We start from the raw sequence: 19,394 nt of genomic DNA, 5'->3' as shown, positions 1-19,394 counted from the left end.
ACCTGACGAAGTCACGGAAAAGGAAAAATCACCTGAGAAAGTAGAACTAAAAGACGACAAGGTTCCTTCTCCTAAAGATAAAACTCCTACACCCGAAAAGCCCTCTGAGATTAAACTCAAACCTGACGAAGTCACGGAAAAGGAAAAATCACCTGAGAAAGTAGAACTGAAAGACGACAAGGTTCCTTCTCTTAAAGACAAAACTCCTACACCCGAAAAGCCCTTTGAGATTAAATTTAAACCGGAAGAAATTACGGAAAAGGAAAAATCACCTGAGAAAGTAGAACTGAAAGATGACAAGGCTCCTTCTCCTAAAGACAAAACTCCTACACCCGAAAAGCCCTCTGAGATTAAACTCAAACCTGACGAAGTCACGGAAAAGGAAAAATCACCTGAGAAAGTAGAACTGAAAGAGGACAAGGTTCCTTCTCCTAAAGACAAAACTCCTACACCCGAAAAGCCCTCTGAGATTAAACTCAAACCTGACGAAGTCACGGAAAAGGAAAAATCACCTGAGAAAGTAGAACTAAAAGAGGACAAGGTTTCTTCTCCTAAAGATAAAACTCCTACACCCGAAAAGCCCTCTGAGATTAAACTTAAACCGGAAGAAATTACGGAAAAGGAAAAATCACCTGAGAAAGTAGAACTGAAAGACGACAAGGTTCCTTCTCCTAAAGATAAAACTCCTACACCCGAAAAGCCCTCTGAGATTAAACTCAAACCTGACGAAGTCACGGAAAAGGAAAAATCACCTGAGAAAGTAGAACTGAAAGAGGACAAGGTTCCTTCTCCTAAAGACAAAACTCCTACACCCGAAAAGCCCTCTGAGATTAAACTCAAACCTGACGAAGTCACGGAAAAGGAAAAATCACCTGAGAAAGTAGAACTAAAAGAGGACAAGGTTTCTTCTCCTAAAGATAAAACTCCTACACCCGAAAAGCCCTCTGAGATTAAACTTAAACCGGAAGAAATTACGGAAAAGGAAAAATCACCTGAGAAAGTAGAACTGAAAGACGACAAGGTTCCTTCTCCTAAAGACAAAACTCCTACACCCGAAAAGCCCTCTGAGATTAAATTTAAACCGGAAGAAATTACGGAAAAGGAAAAATCACTTGAGAAAGTACAACTGAAAGATGACACGGCTCCTTCTCCTAAAGATAAAACTCCTACACCCGAAAAGCCCTCTGAGATTAAACTTAAACTGGAAGAAATTACGGAAAAGGGAAAATCACCTGAGAAAGTAGAACTGAAAGACGACAAGGTTCCTTCTCCTAAAGACAAAACTCCTACACCCGAAAAGCCCTCTGAGATTAAACTCAAACCTGACGAAGTCACGGAAAAAGAAAAATCACCTGAGAAAGTAGAAATAAAAGAGGACAAGGCACCTTCTCCTAAAGACAAAAGTCCTTCATTCGAAAAGCCCTCTGAGATTAAACTTAAACCGGAAGAAATTACGGAAAAGGGAAAATCACCTGAGAAAGTAGAACTGAAAGAAGACAAGGCTCCTTCTCCTAAAGACATAACTCCTTCACCCGAAAAGCCCTCTGAGATTAAACTTAAACCGGAAGAAATTACGGAAAAGGAAAAATCACCTGAGAAAGTAGAACTGAAAGATGACACGGCTCCTTCTCCTAAAGATAAAACTCCTACACCCGAAAAGCCCTCTGAGATTAAACTTAAACCGGAAGAAATTACGGAAAAGGGAAAATCACCTGAGAAAGTTGAACTAAAAGAGGACAAGGCACCTTCTCCTAAAGACAAAACTCCATCACCCGAAAAGCCCTCTGAGATTAAACTTAAACCGGAAGAAATTACGGAAAAGGAAAAATCACCTGAGAAAGTAGAACTAAAAGAGGACAAGGCTCCTCTTCCTAAAGATAAAACTCCTACACCCGAAAAGCCCTCTGAGAATAAACTTAAACTGGAAGAAATTACGGAAAAGGGAAAATCACCTGAGAAAGTAGAACTAAAAGAGGACAAGGCTCCTTTTCCTAAAGATAAAACTCCATCACCCGAAAAGCCCTCTGAGATTAAACTTAAACCGGAAGAAATTACGGAAAAGGAAAAATCACCTGAGAAAGTAGAACTAAAAGAGGACAAGGCTCCTTTTCCTAAAGATAAAACTCCTACACCCGAAAAGCCCTCTGAGATTAAACTTAAACTGGAAGAAATTACGGAAAAGGGAAAATCACCTGAGAAAGTAGAACTGAAAGACGACAAGGTTCCTTCTCCTAAAGACAAAACTCCTACACCCGAAAAGCCCTCTGAGATTAAACTCAAACCTGACGAAGTCACGGAAAAAGAAAAATCACCTGAGAAAGTAGAACTAAAAGAGGACAAGGCTCCTTTTCCTAAAGATAAAACTCCATCACCCGAAAAGCCTTCTGAGATTAAACTTAAACCGGAAGAAATTACGGAAAAGGAAAAATCACCTGAGAAAGTAGAACTGAAAGAAGACAAGGCTCCTTCTCCTAAAGACAAAATTCCATCACCCGAAAAGCCTTCTGAGATTAAATTTAAACCGGAAGAAATTACGGAAAAGGAAAAATCACATGAGAAATTAGAACTGAAAGAGGACAAGGCTCCTTCTCCTAAAGACAAAATTCCATCACCCGAAAAGCCCTCTGAGATTAAACTTAAACCGGAAGAAATTACGGAAAAGGAAAAATCACCTGAGAAAGTAGAACTGAAAGAAGACAAGGCTCCTTCTCCTAAAGACAAAACTCCTACACCCGAAAAGCCCTCTGAGATTAAACTTAAACCTGAAGAAATTACGGAAAAGGAAAAATCACCTGAGAAAGTAGAACTAAAAGAGGACAAGGCTCCTTCTCCTAAAGAGAAAACTCCTACACCCGAAAAGCCCTCTGAGATTAAACTCAAACCTGACGAAGTCACGGAAAAAGAAAAATCACCTGAGAAAGTAGAACTAAAAGAGGACAAGGCTCCTTTTCCTAAAGATAAAACTCCATCACCCGAAAAGCCTTCTGAGATTAAACTTAAACCGGAAGAAATTACGGAAAAGGAAAAATCACCTGAGAAAGTAGAACTGAAAGAAGACAAGGCTCCTTCTCCTAAAGACAAAACTCCTACACCCGAAAAGCCCTCTGAGATTAAACTTAAACCTGAAGAAATTACGGAAAAGGAAAAATCACCTGAGAAAGTAGAACTAAAAGAGGACAAGGCTCCTTCTCCTAAAGACAAAACTCTTTCACCCGAAAAGCCCTCTGAGATTAAACTTAAACCGGAAGAAATTAAGGAAAAGGAAAAATCACATGAGAAAGTAGAACTGAAAGAAGACAAGGCTCCTTCTCCTAAAGACAAAACTCCTTCACCCGAAAAGCCTTCTGAGTTTAAACTTAAACCGGAAGAAATTACGGAAAAGGAAAAATCACCTGAGAAAGTAGAACTAAAAGAGGACAAGGCTCCTTCTCCTAAAGACAAAACTCCTTCACCCGAAAAGCCCTCTGAGATTAAACTTAAACCGGAAGAAATTACGGAAAAGGAAAAATCACCTGAGAAAGTAGAACTAAAAGAGGACAAGGCTCCTTCTCCTAAAGACAAAACTCCTTCACCCGAAAAGCCTTCTGAGATTAAACTTAAACCGGAAGAAATTACGGAAAAGGAAAAATCACCTGAGAAAGTAGAACTAAAAGAGGACAAGGCTCCTTCTCCAAAAGACAAAACTCCTACACCCGAAAAGCCCTCTGAGATTAAACTTAAACCGGAAGAAATTACGGAAAAGGAAAAATCACCTGAGAAAGTAGAACTAAAAGAGGACAAGGCTCCTTCTCCTAAAGACAAAACTCCTTCACCCGAAAAGCCTTCTGAGATTAAACTTAAACCGGAAGAAATTACGGAAAAGGAAAAATCACCTGAGAAAGTAGAACTAAAAGAGGACAAGGCTCCTTCTCCAAAAGACAAAACTCCTTCACCCGAAAAGCCCTCTGAGATTAAACTTAAACCGGAAGAAATTACGGAAAAGGAAAAATCACCTGAGAAAGTAGAACTAAAAGAGGACAAGGCTCCTTCTCCTAAAGACAAAACTCCTTCACCCGAAAAGCCTTCTGAGATTAAACTTAAACCTGAAGAAATTACGGGAAAGGAAAAATCACCTGAGAAAGTAGAACTAAAAGGGGACAAGGCTCCTTCTCCTAAAGACAAAACTCCTACACCCGAAAAGCCCTCTGAGGTTAAACTTAAACCTGAAGAAATTACGGGAAAGGAAAAATCACCTGAAAAAGTAGAACTAAAAGAGGACAAGGCTCCTTCTCCAAAAGACAAAACTCCTTCACCCGAAAAGCCCTCTGAGATTAAACTTAAACCGGAAGAAATTACGGAAAAGGAAAAATCACCTGAGAAAGTAGAACTAAAAGAGGACAAGGCTCCTTCTCATAAAGACAAAACTCCTACACCCGAAAAGCCCTCTGAGATTAAACTTAAACCTGAAGAAATTACGGAAAAGGAAAAATCACCTGAGAAAGTAGAACTAAAAGAGGACAAGGCTCCTTCTCCTAAAGACAAAACTCCTTCACCCGAAAAGCCCTCTGAGATTAAACTTAAACCGGAAGAAATTACGGAAAAGGAAAAATCACCTGAGAAAGTAGAACTAAAAGAGGACAAGGCTCCTTCTCCTAAAGACAAAACTCCTTCACCCGAAAAGCCCTCTGAGATTAAACTTAAACCGGAAGAAATTACGGAAAAGGAAAATTCACCTGAGAAAGTAGAACTAAAAGAGGACAAGGCTCCTTCTCCTAAAGACAAAACTCCTTCACCCGAAAAGCCCTCTGAGATTAAACTTAAACCGGAAGAAATTACGGAAAAGGAAAAATCACCTGAGAAAGTAGAACTAAAAGAGGACAAGGCTCCTTCTCCTAAAGACAAAACTCCTTCACCCGAAAAGCCCTCTGAGATTAAACTTAAACCGGAAGAAATTACGGAAAAGGAAAAATCACCTGAGAAAGTAGAACTGAAAGAAGACAAGGCTCCTTCTCCTAAAGACAAAACTCCTTCACCCGAAAAGCCCTCTGAGATTAAACTTAAACCGGAAGAAATTACGGAAAAGGAAAATTCACCTGAGAAAGTAGAACTAAAAGAGGACAAGGCTCCTTCTCCTAAAGACAAAACTCCTTCACCCGAAAAGCCCTCTGAGATTAAACTTAAACCGGAAGAAATTACGGAAAAGGAAAAATCACCTGAGAAAGTAGAACTAAAAGAGGACAAGGCTCCTTCTCCTAAAGACAAAACTCCTTCACCCGAAAAGCCCTCTGAGATTAAACTTAAACCGGAAGAAATTACGGAAAAGGAAAATTCACCTGAGAAAGTAGAACTAAAAGAGGACAAGGCTCCTTCTCCTAAAGACAAAACTCCTTCACCCGAAAAGCCCTCTGAGATTAAACTTAAACCGGAAGAAATTACGGAAAAGGAAAAATCACCTGAGAAAGTAGAACTAAAAGAGGACAAGGCTCCTTCTCCTAAAGACAAAACTCCTTCACCCGAAAAGCCCTCTGAGATTAAACTTAAACCGGAAGAAATTACGGAAAAGGAAAAATCACCTGAGAAAGTAGAACTGAAAGAAGACAAGGCTCCTTCTCCTAAAGACAAAACTCCTTCACCCGAAAAGCCCTCTGAGATTAAACTTAAACCGGAAGAAATTACGGAAAAGGAAAATTCACCTGAGAAAGTAGAACTAAAAGAGGACAAGGCTCCTTCTCCTAAAGACACAACTCCTTCACCCGAAAAGCCCTCTGAGATTAAACTTAAACCGGAAGAAATTACGGAAAAGGAAAAATCACCTGAGAAAGTAGAACTAAAAGAGGACAAGGCTCCTTCTCCTAAAGACAAAACTCCTTCACCCGAAAAGCCCTCTGAGATTAAACTTAAACCGGAAGAAATTACGGAAAAGGAAAAATCACCTGAGAAAGTAGAACTAAAAGAGGACAAGGCTCCTTCTCCTAAAGACAAAACTCCTTCACCCGAAAAGCCCTCTGAGATTAAACTTAAACCGGAAGAAATTACGGAAAAGGAAAAATCACCTGAGAAAGTAGAACTAAAAGAGGACAAGGCTCCTTCTCCTAAAGACAAAACTCCTTCACCCGAAAAGCCCTCTGAGATTAAACTTAAACCGGAAGAAATTACGGAAAAGGAAAAATCACCTGAGAAAGTAGAACTGAAAGAAGACAAGGCTCCTTCTCCTAAAGACAAAACTCCATCACCCGAAAAGCCTTCTGAGATTAAACTTAAACCGGAAGAAATTACGGAAAAGGAAAAATCACCTGAGAAAGTAGAACTGAAAGAAGACAAGGCTCTTTCTCCTAAAGATAAAACTCCTTCACCCAAAAAGCCCTCTGAGATTAAACTTAAACCGGAAGAAATTACGGAAAAGGAAAAATCACCTGAGAAAGTAGAACTAAAAGAGGACAAGGCTCCTTCTCCTAAAGACAAAACTCCTTCACCCGAAAAGCCCTCTGAGATTAAACTTAAACCGGAAGAAATTACGGAAAAGGAAAAATCACCTGAGAAAGTAGAACTAAAAGAGGACAAGGCTCCTTCTCCTAAAGACAAAACTCCTTCACCCGAAAAGCCCTCTGAGATTAAACTTAAACCGGAAGAAATTACGGAAAAGGAAAAATCACCTGAGAAAGTAGAACTGAAAGAAGACAAGGCTCCTTCTCCTAAAGACAAAACTCCATCACCCGAAAAGCCTTCTGAGATTAAACTTAAACCGGAAGAAATTACGGAAAAGGAAAAATCACCTGAGAAAGTAGAACTGAAAGAAGACAAGGCTCTTTCTCCTAAAGATAAAACTCCTTCACCCGAAAAGCCCTCTGAGATTAAACCCAAACCTGACGAAGTCACGGAAAAGGAAAAATCACCTGAGAAAGTAGAACTGAAAGAGGACAAGGCTCCTTCTTCTAAAGACAAAACTCCATCACCCGAAAAGCCTTCTGAGATTAAACTTAAACCGGAAGAAATTATGAAAAAGGAAAAATCACCTGAGAAAGTAGAACTAAAAGAGGACAAGGCTCCTTCTTCTAAAGACAAAACTCCTACACCCGAAAAGCCCTCTGAGATTAAACTTAAACCTGAAGAAATTACGGAAAAGGAAAAATCACCTGAGAAAGTAGAACTAAAAGAGGACAAGGCTCCTTCTCCTAAAGACAAAACTCCTTCACCCGAAAAGCCCTCTGAGATTAAACTTAAACCGGAAGAAATTACGGAAAAGGAAAAATCACCTGAGAAAGTAGAACTAAAAGAGGACAAGGCTCCTTCTCCTAAAGACAAAACTCCTTCACCCGAAAAGCCCTCTGAGATTAAACTTAAACCGGAAGAAATTACGGAAAAGGAAAAATCACCTGAGAAAGTAGAACTGAAAGAAGACAAGGCTCCTTCTCCTAAAGACAAAACTCCATCACCCGAAAAGCCTTCTGAGATTAAACTTAAACCGGAAGAAATTACGGAAAAGGAAAAATCACCTGAGAAAGTAGAACTGAAAGAAGACAAGGCTCTTTCTCCTAAAGATAAAACTCCTTCACCCGAAAAGCCCTCTGAGATTAAACCCAAACCTGACGAAGTCACGGAAAAGGAAAAATCACCTGAGAAAGTAGAACTGAAAGAGGACAAGGCTCCTTCTTCTAAAGACAAAACTCCATCACCCGAAAAGCCTTCTGAGATTAAACTTAAACCGGAAGAAATTACGGAAAAGGAAAAATCACCTGAGAAAGTAGAACTAAAAGAGGACAAGGCTCCTTCTCCTAAAGACAAAACTCCTTCACCCGAAAAGCCCTCTGAGATTAAACTTAAACCGGAAGAAATTACGGAAAAGGAAAAATCACCTGAGAAAGTAGAACTAAAAGAGGACAAGGCTCCTTCTCCTAAAGACAAAACTCCTTCACCCGAAAAGCCCTCTGAGATTAAACTTAAACCGGAAGAAATTACGGAAAAGGAAAAATCACCTGAGAAAGTAGAACTGAAAGAAGACAAGGCTCTTTCTCCTAAAGATAAAACTCCATCACCCGAAAAGCCTTCTGAGATTAAACTTAAACCGGAAGAAATTACGGAAAAGGAAAAATCACCTGAGAAAGTAGAACTGAAAGAAGACAAGGCTCTTTCTCCTAAAGATAAAACTCCTTCACCCGAAAAGCCCTCTGAGATTAAACCCAAACCTGACGAAGTCACGGAAAAGGAAAAATCACCTGAGAAAGTAGAACTGAAAGAGGACAAGGCTCCTTCTTCTAAAGACAAAACTCCTACACCCGAAAAGCCCTCTGAGATTAAACTTAAACCTGAAGAAATTACGGAAAAGGAAAAATCACCTGAGAAAGTTGAACTGAAAGAAGACAAGGCTCCTTCTCCTAAAGACAAAACTCCTTCACCCGAAAAGCCCTCTGAGATTAAACTTAAACCGGAAGAAATTACGGAAAAGGAAAAATCACCTGAGAAAGTAGAACTAAAAGAGGACAAGGCTCCTTCTCCTAAAGACAAAACTCCTTCACCCGAAAAGCCCTCTGAGATTAAACTTAAACCGGAAGAAATTACGGAAAAGGAAAAATCACCTGAGAAAGTAGAACTAAAAGAGGACAAGGCTCCTTCTCCTAAAGACAAAACTCCTTCACCCGAAAAGCCCTCTGAGATTAAACTTAAACCGGAAGAAATTACGGAAAAGGAAAAATCACCTGAGAAAGTAGAACTAAAAGAGGACAAGGCTCCTTCTCCTAAAGACAAAACTCCTTCACCCGAAAAGCCCTCTGAGATTAAACTTAAACCGGAAGAAATTACGGAAAAGGAAAAATCACCTGAGAAAGTAGAACTAAAAGAGGACAAGGCTCCTTCTCCTAAAGACAAAACTCCTTCACCCGAAAAGCCCTCTGAGATTAAACTTAAACCGGAAGAAATTACGGAAAAGGAAAAATCACCTGAGAAAGTAGAACTAAAAGAGGACAAGGCTCCTTCTCCTAAAGACAAAACTCCTTCACCCGAAAAGCCCTCTGAGATTAAACTTAAACCGGAAGAAATTACGGAAAAGGAAAAATCACCTGAGAAAGTAGAACTGAAAGAAGACAAGGCTCCTTCTCCTAAAGACAAAACTCCATCACCCGAAAAGCCTTCTGAGATTAAACTTAAACCGGAAGAAATTACGGAAAAGGAAAAATCACCTGAGAAAGTAGAACTGAAAGAAGACAAGGCTCTTTCTCCTAAAGATAAAACTCCTTCACCCGAAAAGCCCTCTGAGATTAAACCCAAACCTGACGAAGTCACGGAAAAGGAAAAATCACCTGAGAAAGTAGAACTGAAAGAGGACAAGGCTCCTTCTTCTAAAGACAAAACTCCATCACCCGAAAAGCCTTCTGAGATTAAGCTTAAACCGGAAGAAATTATGGAAAAGGAAAAATCACCTGAGAAAGTAGAACTAAAAGAGGACAAGGCTCCTTCTTCTAAAGACAAAACTCCTACACCCGAAAAGCCCTCTGAGATTAAACTTAAACCTGAAGAAATTACGGAAAAGGAAAAATCACCTGAGAAAGTAGAACTAAAAGAGGACAAGGCTCCTTCTCCTAAAGACAAAACTCCTTCACCCGAAAAGCCCTCTGAGATTAAACTTAAACCGGAAGAAATTACGGAAAAGGAAAAATCACCTGAGAAAGTAGAACTAAAAGAGGACAAGGCTCCTTCTCCTAAAGACAAAACTCCTTCACCCGAAAAGCCCTCTGAGATTAAACTTAAACCGGAAGAAATTACGGAAAAGGAAAAATCACCTGAGAAAGTAGAACTGAAAGAAGACAAGGCTCCTTCTCCTAAAGACAAAACTCCATCACCCGAAAAGCCTTCTGAGATTAAACTTAAACCGGAAGAAATTACGGAAAAGGAAAAATCACCTGAGAAAGTAGAACTGAAAGAAGACAAGGCTCTTTCTCCTAAAGATAAAACTCCTTCACCCGAAAAGCCTTCTGAGATTAAACTTAAACCGGAAGAAATTACGGAAAAGGAAAAATCACCTGAGAAAGTAGAACTGAAAGAAGACAAGGCTCCTTCTCCTAAAGATAAAACTCCTTCACCCGAAAAGCCCTCTGAGATTAAACCCAAACCTGACGAAGTCACGGAAAAGGAAAAATCACCTGAGAAAGTAGAACTGAAAGAGGACAAGGCTCCTTCTCCTAAAGACAAAACTCCTACATCCGAAAAGCCTTCTGAGATTAAACTCAAACCTGACCAAGTCACGGAAAAGGAAAAATCACCTGAGAAAGTAGAAATAAAAGAGGACAAGGCACCTTCTCCTAAAGACAAAAGTCCTTCATTCGAAAAGCCCTCTGAGATTAAACTTAAACCGGAAGAAATTACGGAAAAGGAAAAATCACCTGAAAAAGTAGAACTGAAAGAAGACAAGGCTCCTTCTCCTAAAGACAAAACTCCTTCACCCGAAAAGCCCTCTGAGATTAAACTTAAACCGGAAGAAATTACGGAAAAGGAAAAATCACCTGAGAAAGTAGAACTGAAAGAAGACAAGGCTCCTTCTCCTAAAGACAAAATTCCATCACCCGAAAAGCCTTCTGAGATTAAACTTAAACCGGAAGAAATTACGGAAAAGGAAAAATCACCTGAGAAAGTAGAACTGAAAGAAGACAAGGCTCCTTCTCCTAAAGATAAAACTCCTTCACCCGAAAAGCCCTCTGAGATTAAACCCAAACCTGACGAAGTCACGGAAAAGGAAAAATCACCTGAGAAAGTAGAACTGAAAGAGGACAAGGCTCCTTCTTCTAAAGACAAAACTCCATCACCCGAAAAGCCTTCTGAGATTAAACTTAAACCGGAAGAAATTACGGAAAAGGAAAAATCACCTGAGAAAGTAGAACTAAAAGAGGACAAGGCTCCTTCTCCTAAAGACAAAACTCCATCACCCGAAAAGCCTTCTGAGATTAAACTTAAACCGGAAGAAATTACGGAAAAGGAAAAATCACCTGAGAAAGTAGAACTAAAAGAGGACAAGGCTCCTTCTCCTAAAGACAAAACTCCTACACCCGAAAAGCCCTCTGAGATTAAACTTAAACCTGAAGAAATTACGGAAAAGGAAAAATCACCTGAGAAAGTAGAACTAAAAGAGGACAAGGCTCCTTTTCCTAAAGATAAAACTCCATCACCCGAAAAGCCCTCTGAGATTAAACTTAAACCGGAAGAAATTACGGAAAAGGAAAAATCACCTGAGAAAGTAGAACTAAAAGAGGACAAGGCTCCTTCTCCTAAAGACAAAACTCCATCACCCGAAAAGCCTTCTGAGATTAAACTTAAACCGGAAGAAATTACGGAAAAGGAAAAATCACCTGAGAAAGTAGAACTAAAAGAGGACAAGGCTCCTTCTCCTAAAGACAAAACTCCATCACCCGAAAAGCCTTCTGAGATTAAACTTAAACCGGAAGAAATTACGGAAAAGGAAAAATCACCTGAGAAAGTAGAACTAAAAGAGGACAAGGCTCCTTCTCCTATAGACAAAACTCCTTCACCCGAAAAGCCCTCTGAGATTGAACTTAAACCGGAAGAAATCACGGAAAAGGAAAAATCACCTGAGAAAATAGAACTAAAAGAGGACAAGGCTCCTTCTCCTAAAGACAAAACTCCTTCACCCGAAAAGCCCTCTGAGAGTAAACTCAAACCTGACGATGTCACGGAAAAGGAAAAATCACCTGAGAAAGTAGGACTAAAAGAGAACCAGTCTCCTTCTCTTAAAGGCCAAACTTCTTTACCTGAAAAACCCTCTGAGACACAACGCATACTCGACGAAACTACTGACAAAGCCAAATCGCTTGAAAAAGAAGAATTAAAAGAAGTCAAGTCTCCTACACCTACTAAAGACGCAATTCTAAGTTCCGGAAAACCAATTGAAGTAAAAGAAAAAACTGCTTTATCCGAAAAATCCTCTGAAATTAATCTCAAAATTACCAAAGTCAAGGAAGAAGAAGAATCGCCTGAGAAGGAAGAATTGAGGAAGGACATTTCTTTTTCTCCTAAAGACAAATCTCCTTTAACCGAAAAATGCACTATGTTAAAACTTAAACCTGAAGAAGTTACGGTAAAGGAAACATCGCCGGTGAATGCAGAAATAAGAAACGACAAAGCTTCTACTTTTAGAGACCAAGTTCTTACATCCGAAAAAGTAGCTGAAATAAAACGCGAAATCAAGGAGGTCATACATGAGAAAGTTGATCTAAAGTTGAAAAAAACTCTTTTCCGTGAAGACAAAGCCCTTTCACCCGAAAAGCCAACTGAGATAAGACTCAAACTTGACGAAACTACTGACAAAGCAATATCTCGTGAGGAACAAGATTTGAAAGAAGTCAAGGTTCCTACTCCTAAAGACAAAGTTATTATATACGAAAAAACAACTGAAACAAAACACGAAATCAAGGAGGCTATAAATCAGAACGTTGAGCTGGACGTGGAAAAAACTCGTTCCCCCGAAAAACCTTCTGAGATAAAATTAAAACTTGGCGAAATTATTGAAAAGGAGAAATCGCCCGAGAAAGAAAAATTGGGAGAGGACAAGGTTTATACTTCTAAAGAAAAAACTCCTACATCTGATAAACCGTGTGAGACAAAACTCAAAGCTGACACATCTATTAATGTTTCTGATAATACGATTAATATATTGGAGCAAGAGACTGAAAAATCAAAATCGGAAGCGGTGGTAGGGGCAGAGAAAACTACCTCCGAGCGATATTCAAATGTCTTGTTAGAAGAGACAGAATCTTGTCATAAATATCCTCAAACTAAGGAAATACATTTATCTGAAGCTAGTGAGTTCCAGGTCTCGAGACAAAGTATAGCTGAACTTGTAGCTGAAAGGGAATCGTCTTTTGAAAACTTTTACGAGAAACATCACTCTAGGAAAACATCAGAAGACGTTTCCAAATGTGAGGAAACTTCAGCTCCAGATAAAACTTTAAGCAAGAGTTTTGTTCTGCCTTTGAAAAGCGATGATCAGTCAAAGGGCATTTCTCTATCTTCGAAAAAAATTGATCAGGACGTCAGTGACCACAAACAAGTCCATTCATCTGACGTGAAACCAAGTCATCCTGTGTTAGAAGAAAAACTATCACAGGCTGAAGAAATAAACAAAGTGTTAGAGTTTAGTACCTCGTCAGCTACAGTTCACAAAGACATATCCGACGATACTGCAAGATTGGATCATTTCGAGGAAAAACCTCAATTAGAAACAACTTCTTCCCGAGCTTCCATAGTCGACACCGACTCCGAATCCTCAAACCTCTCGTCATTCATCGGTCCCAAGTCCGTTATAATACACCGAGAAATTACTTCCACATCAACAATTGATTCTACCTCAACCGCAACCGAAGTTCCTACGGCACCAGCGGACACCATTCACAAAGGTACTGAAGTTTCGGAAGTAGATCGTATGATTTCCAAACCCCCTGTACCTGATAGTAAATTAGAGGCTGTTGCTATGACTGCCATTAGTCAGCTAGATAGCGATCGAACTCATTCTTCTTATCATAAGAAAACTGATTTTAGTCACGATAGTACGGCCGTAGACGAATACATCACTTCCGACGAAATTTCATACTTAAGCTCAGGGTTACACAGTGATTCTGCAAAACTATCCGAAACTGAAGCCGAATTAATGTTCTCCGAAACCGATTCTTCGGCCAGAATCGAAGCCAGCACACGAGCTACAAGTGATTCATTACCAGAGGCTCTAACAGGCGATTCTCAACCAGTCGTTGTTATGACTGATGATATAATTGAAGTAACGTTACAAAATGGTTTTGCTAGTGATGATAAAAGGTCTTCCGAAGTCGTAATAGAGGAACGTAAGGCGAAAGTTAGTAAAAGTAAACAGAAAGTAACAGAAATGGCGAAAGTTTCTAAACCCAAAAAGAAAATTACTAAAGCTAGTCCAAAACTGCGATCTTTTAAAACCGAAAGTGATGCTGATGTCAGTTCCGATGACGATAAATTTGTCCACAAAACGAGAACTACGAAAAGTACCACAGCTACGTCCAAGAAACCACAAGTTTCTGGTATTCCAAAACTTGTAAAATCGACCAGTTCTGTCACAACTGAAAGTTCCAAAACCACGCATCAGTACTTGAAGAGAAAAATAAAAGAACCTGAAACGACTCCAGTGCGTACCGTTCGCAAGTACGACACAAAAGTCCACGGCTACATGCAATCGACTTTGTCACGCGACATGAAAATCGATAAACAGACTAAGGAAAAAGAAACATTTTTGCACAAGGGTACCAAAAACAAGAAAGAGATGGATAAAATCAACGAAAATTTGAAAAGTAGTCTTAAATCGAAAACAGAGACGCGTAAAACCGAAACTACAAGACATGCATATCAACGAACTACGATTTCTTCGGAACGGAAGGTTTCCAGTTCACGGGAAGGTACTCCCGTTAAAACTAAACCAAGGGAAAAGGTTTCGAAAAAGAAAGAAACCACCAAGACTGCGGTACTTGATAGCAATAAATATGCCGAAACTAGAGCTAAGTCTAAAACTACCTCACATGGTGACAACAAGGCCACCACACTGCAGAAAAGCGAAGTGATTTTTATAAGAGATAGCCCCAAACCGAGTGCCTCGCCCACCAAACTTAAACGTACCGTAATTATTGATCAAACGAAGAAAGAAAAAGAGAAATTTTCGGACGTTTCCGATAGTGAGAAAGTTGTACAATTTTCGGACCGCATCCGAAGCCAATCCGTCATTCCTTCGACTTATCAAGAACTGATTTCCAAAGAACGCAAAGAAAGTGTGAGTCCTACATCATTGCCGGGTAGTCCGATTCGGGTCCGTTCGGCTAATGGTGGTACCAAAGTCATAACATCTGAGGTTTTTACCCGAACTCAAAACTACACCGGTTCTATTGAAGTTATCTATCGTCAACCGTACGAAAACGTCCGGAAAATAGCCAGTGCCCTTAAAAACGAAACCGAAATGTCGCTAATTGACACAACTGACTCGAGTTTGTCCGAAAGTGTGGCTTTGCCGAGCCCTCCTTCAGACCATGACGTTAGTTCGGACACCAACGGACGTTTCCGGTCTCTTTCCCCCACTTCCCCCCGGAAACGTAAATCCCTTGAGTCGATTAACGAGTCCGACCATCGCGTTTCTGATATAATCCCATGTGCGGAAGTTGTCGAAGAAGAGAGCTGTGCGATCCCGAGACAGTTGGTTATGTCACAGTACCAGGAAATGGGGCACAGTGCTGAAGAGCGCCTCTCGCCCATAATCCACGTGAAAGTAGTTTCACCGTCAAGGATCAAATATCAGTTTGATTATGAAGATAGAGGCGATGAGGATGAGACAAGAGCAGGTACCGCGTTTGTGTTGCCTGACACTAAAGCGATGTCATCCCACAGCATGGCTTTCCGAATAGAGACACGTAAAAAAGAGGTATAAAACCGAAATTTAGATGCCTAGTTTTGTTTATGCTTGCGAAAATGCCCAAACTAGTCATGTAGCTTAGTTTAGTGTAGTTTAGACGAGCGGTCCCGAAGGATATGGTAAGTACCCCCGGTAGTACCCAAGGATACGAGGTGGTCTTAAAGCGGAAAAACTGATTTTCTCCCATAATTACAGGAAACTTTCGTCCAAAAAGACTATCTCGACCTCAAAGAGTATCTCTTTTTCGAAAAACTCACCAAATCGGACAGTTGCCTTTCTATTATTTTCGAAGAGACCGGTGGCGACTAGACGATGAGTTCTTTCGGTGGTACCATCCCACATATTGCCATAACACCCGATGCGAACGAATGGAACCCTTCGAACAATATTGCAGAAACGCTAACCGACGTCGAAGATTTAGAAGAAGAGTCAAGCAAACCCAGATCTAAGTTAAAAATTAAACTGAGCGACGCTGGTGCTGTGACCGATGTTGAGGATTTGGAAGGTTCAGATACAGAATTGGAAACTAACGTACGAACAGTGTCTTTCAACGATTTACAAATCGATACTTGCAAAATTGAAGAAACTGGTAATTCGGGAAGTACTTCACAAAATTTTAAACTAAGGCCTGAGTGGCTTAATCCTCGCGATGATGGTGTAACAGACGCCGAGGATTTTGCCACCGATGATGAGTCCCAACATGGGGAAGTACCGGAACTTGAAATTAATTTTGACGAGTACCAATCCGACTATGTCAACATTTCGAGTGATTTTAAGCAAAAATTTGAAAACTTGGCCTTACCAGTTGGTGGTGGTACTAACCAACTGACTGACATTGAGTCCGTACCATCGGACAGTGAGGGTGAAAATTTGACCAAGAAAACTAAACCCAAAAGGCGCAAGTCTAAACTGTGTCACAAATACAAAGGTAGTGACAATGATGAACCTCCAAAACCTCAACGTTTCTGCAAATTGAGGAAATCAGTGTCGCATCCTTGTTCCCTCAAACCACAAAATGGGTTGTTAGGGTTTGAGTCGGACGGTGAAGCTGAGGATAGTTGTTTTTTGAAATTTCCCATTTGCAAAAATGTTGCTAAAACCAAGAAAAATATCCTCACAGATACCGAAGATTTGGAAGAAGATGGCAACAGAAATGACAGTATTGACGAGAAACAAAAATTTAAACGTGATAGTGATGACTCGACTCCTGTTGAAACTGATAGTGAGTCGATTGAAGGTGACATTGGGAAATTACAAGTACCAGAAATTCCCCTACCACCTCCAGTGCGTACTTTGATTTTCTTGCATGAGGACAAGTCATTGGTTCCAACCACCAAAATTTTGCCATTGGCTGAGATTGATTCTCTTGGTTTGAGTTCTGAAGAGAGTGGTGGTACCACCGATGTTGAGTATTTCGAAAGTGAGGGTGATTTTCTCACTGTTGAAACTTACAAGCGAGCACCAACTCCTGATATCAGTGGTTATGAATACAGTAATGTTGTTTACGGCGAAAGTAAGCTAGATGTGTCTAGAGCTGCTGAAGAACCGCTCACTGATACTGAAGACTTGAACGCTATTGGTCGTCCGAGATACAAAAAATTGAAAAATAGGACTTTGCAAGTTGTGACTTCAAACGATCAACCGACAACCGATACTGAGGATTTTTTCATAAGTGATAAGTCCCCAGTGAGGCGACAGAAAGTTGTTGAAACGTCGCTCGAAGGAACATTTGTTCCCTACTATGTGAAAGATAACATCGGTTCGGTCATATCTTCTAAAGACTTGGACGGAACTTTCACTACCAGAAACCGTCTAAGTGTTAAAAAACCCAAAACTGTGCCCTCAAGTCCTGACTTGACTGACGTTGAAGATTTAGCAGCGTCAGGTGATGAGGACAATGTACGTTCCCAAACTGCAACTCCTCACGAATTTGCTAAACATTTGGAACAACAGAGCTCATCAAAAGTCCACATAAAAACCACCAGAAAGCTTGACTATAACAACCCTACTGAAATAATGTATCTTAAAGGTGGTTCCTACCACCAAACCCATACCGACATTGAAGACATTTCGGAAGATAACGACGAAGGATTTGAGATAGGTAAAATTTTAGTCACACAAACCGTAGGCTTGGTTGAGGTAAATAACGCTTTTTACTTGCTTTTAAACACTTATTATCGGTTGGTATCAGGTAAGCTAGAGCATGCTAGGTTTAGAAACTGAAGAGTTGGATCATTGTCACTAAATTTGTGTCTTTTTTGTAGAGTGGGATGTCTCAAAGAAGTCAGCATCACAGGAAGAAGCACCACAGGACGCAGAGCAGCAAGGTAAGCTTTTAAGTTAAGTGAGCACAATTGTTGCACTTACTTTCATTAAAAAAAACAGTTGTACTAAGTTATATTCAATCTCAACAAGCAGGTATTCAAAAATTGAGCGGCTAGGGTCATTTCCATTCATTTCATTTTCTTTTTTCTAACAGTTGGATTAATTTCTTTAATTTATAAGCCAAGGGATGCTTTATGTGCAATATTTACAAAAGTAATTGTACTCACACATAGAATAACAAAGAGAGTGCTTTTCTATAGTTTTATTTGAGGATAGGTCAAGCTTCCACTAATTGAGTGGCGATGAAATTTTTCTTTTTGTTGGCAATAATTCTACAAGGTAATTTTTTTAAACGTAATATCAATGGCGGATCGCTTGTAATGCATGCGCATGGCAACTAATGCACATTTGCATCTTGACGCTTGATATAGCCAGCTTAAAACTTAACCGTCTTAAGCTAGAGTTAGCTTTTGGGGCGACTTTTCTTTATTTAACATCATTCATAATCATTGAAGCAGGTAATAGAGGACGAAACGAACTGTTTTCGAAATTGAAACAAGTATTCTTACCAGCAAGTTAATGCATTTTTTCTGTTAAAGCCACCAACTTTGTAACGTACGAAAGCGTTCTCTTGAGACCAGATCTCGACTCATCCTCACCCCCCACTCCTCCCATTACCTATAAACAAATAGACGAAATGCTCGAAAAAATGCTGTTCGAAGTGGAAAAACAGGAAAAACTCTTCAGTCTTGATCTAGATTTGCTTGAACCGAGCGATGACTCCTTTGTTAATACCTTGGAATTGGTGCCAGACACCGATGCAGTGATTGAAATACCGGTCAAAAAATCACAAGTTTTTGAAAGTCGACGCGAAATTCAAATAGATGAAGACGAAGAAGAGGAAGATCTCGCAAACTTGCTACTTGGAGGCGCTGAAATTGCATCGAATGAGTCGTTAAGTGAATCTCAAGACGACGATTACGAACCGATCGAATATAACGCCTTAAAACACGTCTACCAAAGACTAGACTCGTACCCCGAAAGCGAAATCTGGTTCGAAGGTACTTACCGGAACCTGAGCATAGTACCAGAAGAAGACGAAGATGAATGTACAAGTTTGTTGAGCAATTTTTCGAATTATCCCACTCGTAGCACCTCCTCAAATCAATATTCTGTCTACGATTCATTCCCAACGCACGAAAACACTGAATCCAGTGTTTCAGGAACGAGTGATGATTCAGACGATGATGAATCAAGTGATGGCAAACGGGAAAGTATCGTTAAAGCGGAAGTAAAATTGTTGGTAAAAACTTCAGAGAATGGCAAAGAAGCAATCGAGATTAGGTCGGTTAGGGAGTTCCTTGAGAATCCTCCCGAAAAAAGTAAAAACCCAGAAGTGAAGAAAAAATCACAACTGGGTCAAAAAATCAGCAATTTGAAGAACAAATTCACCAATATGGTGGACCGCAGTAAACGTAATTTAAATTTCAAGCCAATTGAAAGTGATTCGTGTGAAGAACTTTTGAGACAAGAGAAAAAACCATCGTTTACTTTCCAACAACTTTTTGTTAAAACTCCAGACAGTCAAAATGGAGGGTCATTGCAAGATTCCAAACGATTTGGAAGCCGTACCGAACTAGTTGCGAGTTTTTCTGAACGTTTTCCCCTA

At 39.9% G+C, this 19,394-nt stretch overlaps 1 protein-coding gene across 21 annotated transcripts in view; it reads left to right on the top strand.

The window, feature by feature from the left end:
• Window positions 1-19,394, top strand: part of LOC100142605 (ankyrin-3) — a 123,975-nt gene that overhangs the window by 85,390 nt on the left and 19,191 nt on the right. For 19 of the 21 annotated variants that reach the window (XM_015978688.2, XM_064357598.1, XM_064357613.1 and 16 more), the window contains one exon: window positions 17,665-17,727. In XM_015978688.2, coding sequence (XP_015834174.2) covers window positions 17,665-17,727 — 63 coding nt within the window. Of the gene's footprint in view, window positions 1-11,682; window positions 15,330-15,595; window positions 17,502-17,664; window positions 17,728-19,394 lie in introns of those variants that run through there. The other 2 variants (XM_015978694.2, XM_064357619.1) reach the window with 2 other exon arrangements.

This window comes from Tribolium castaneum, chromosome 1, assembly GCF_031307605.1.
Source record: "Tribolium castaneum strain GA2 chromosome 1, icTriCast1.1, whole genome shotgun sequence".
NCBI lineage: Eukaryota > Metazoa > Arthropoda > Insecta > Coleoptera > Tenebrionidae > Tribolium > Tribolium castaneum.
The sequence above is the reverse complement of the archived record's forward strand: the minus strand, read 5'-3'. Positions and strand labels throughout refer to the sequence as shown.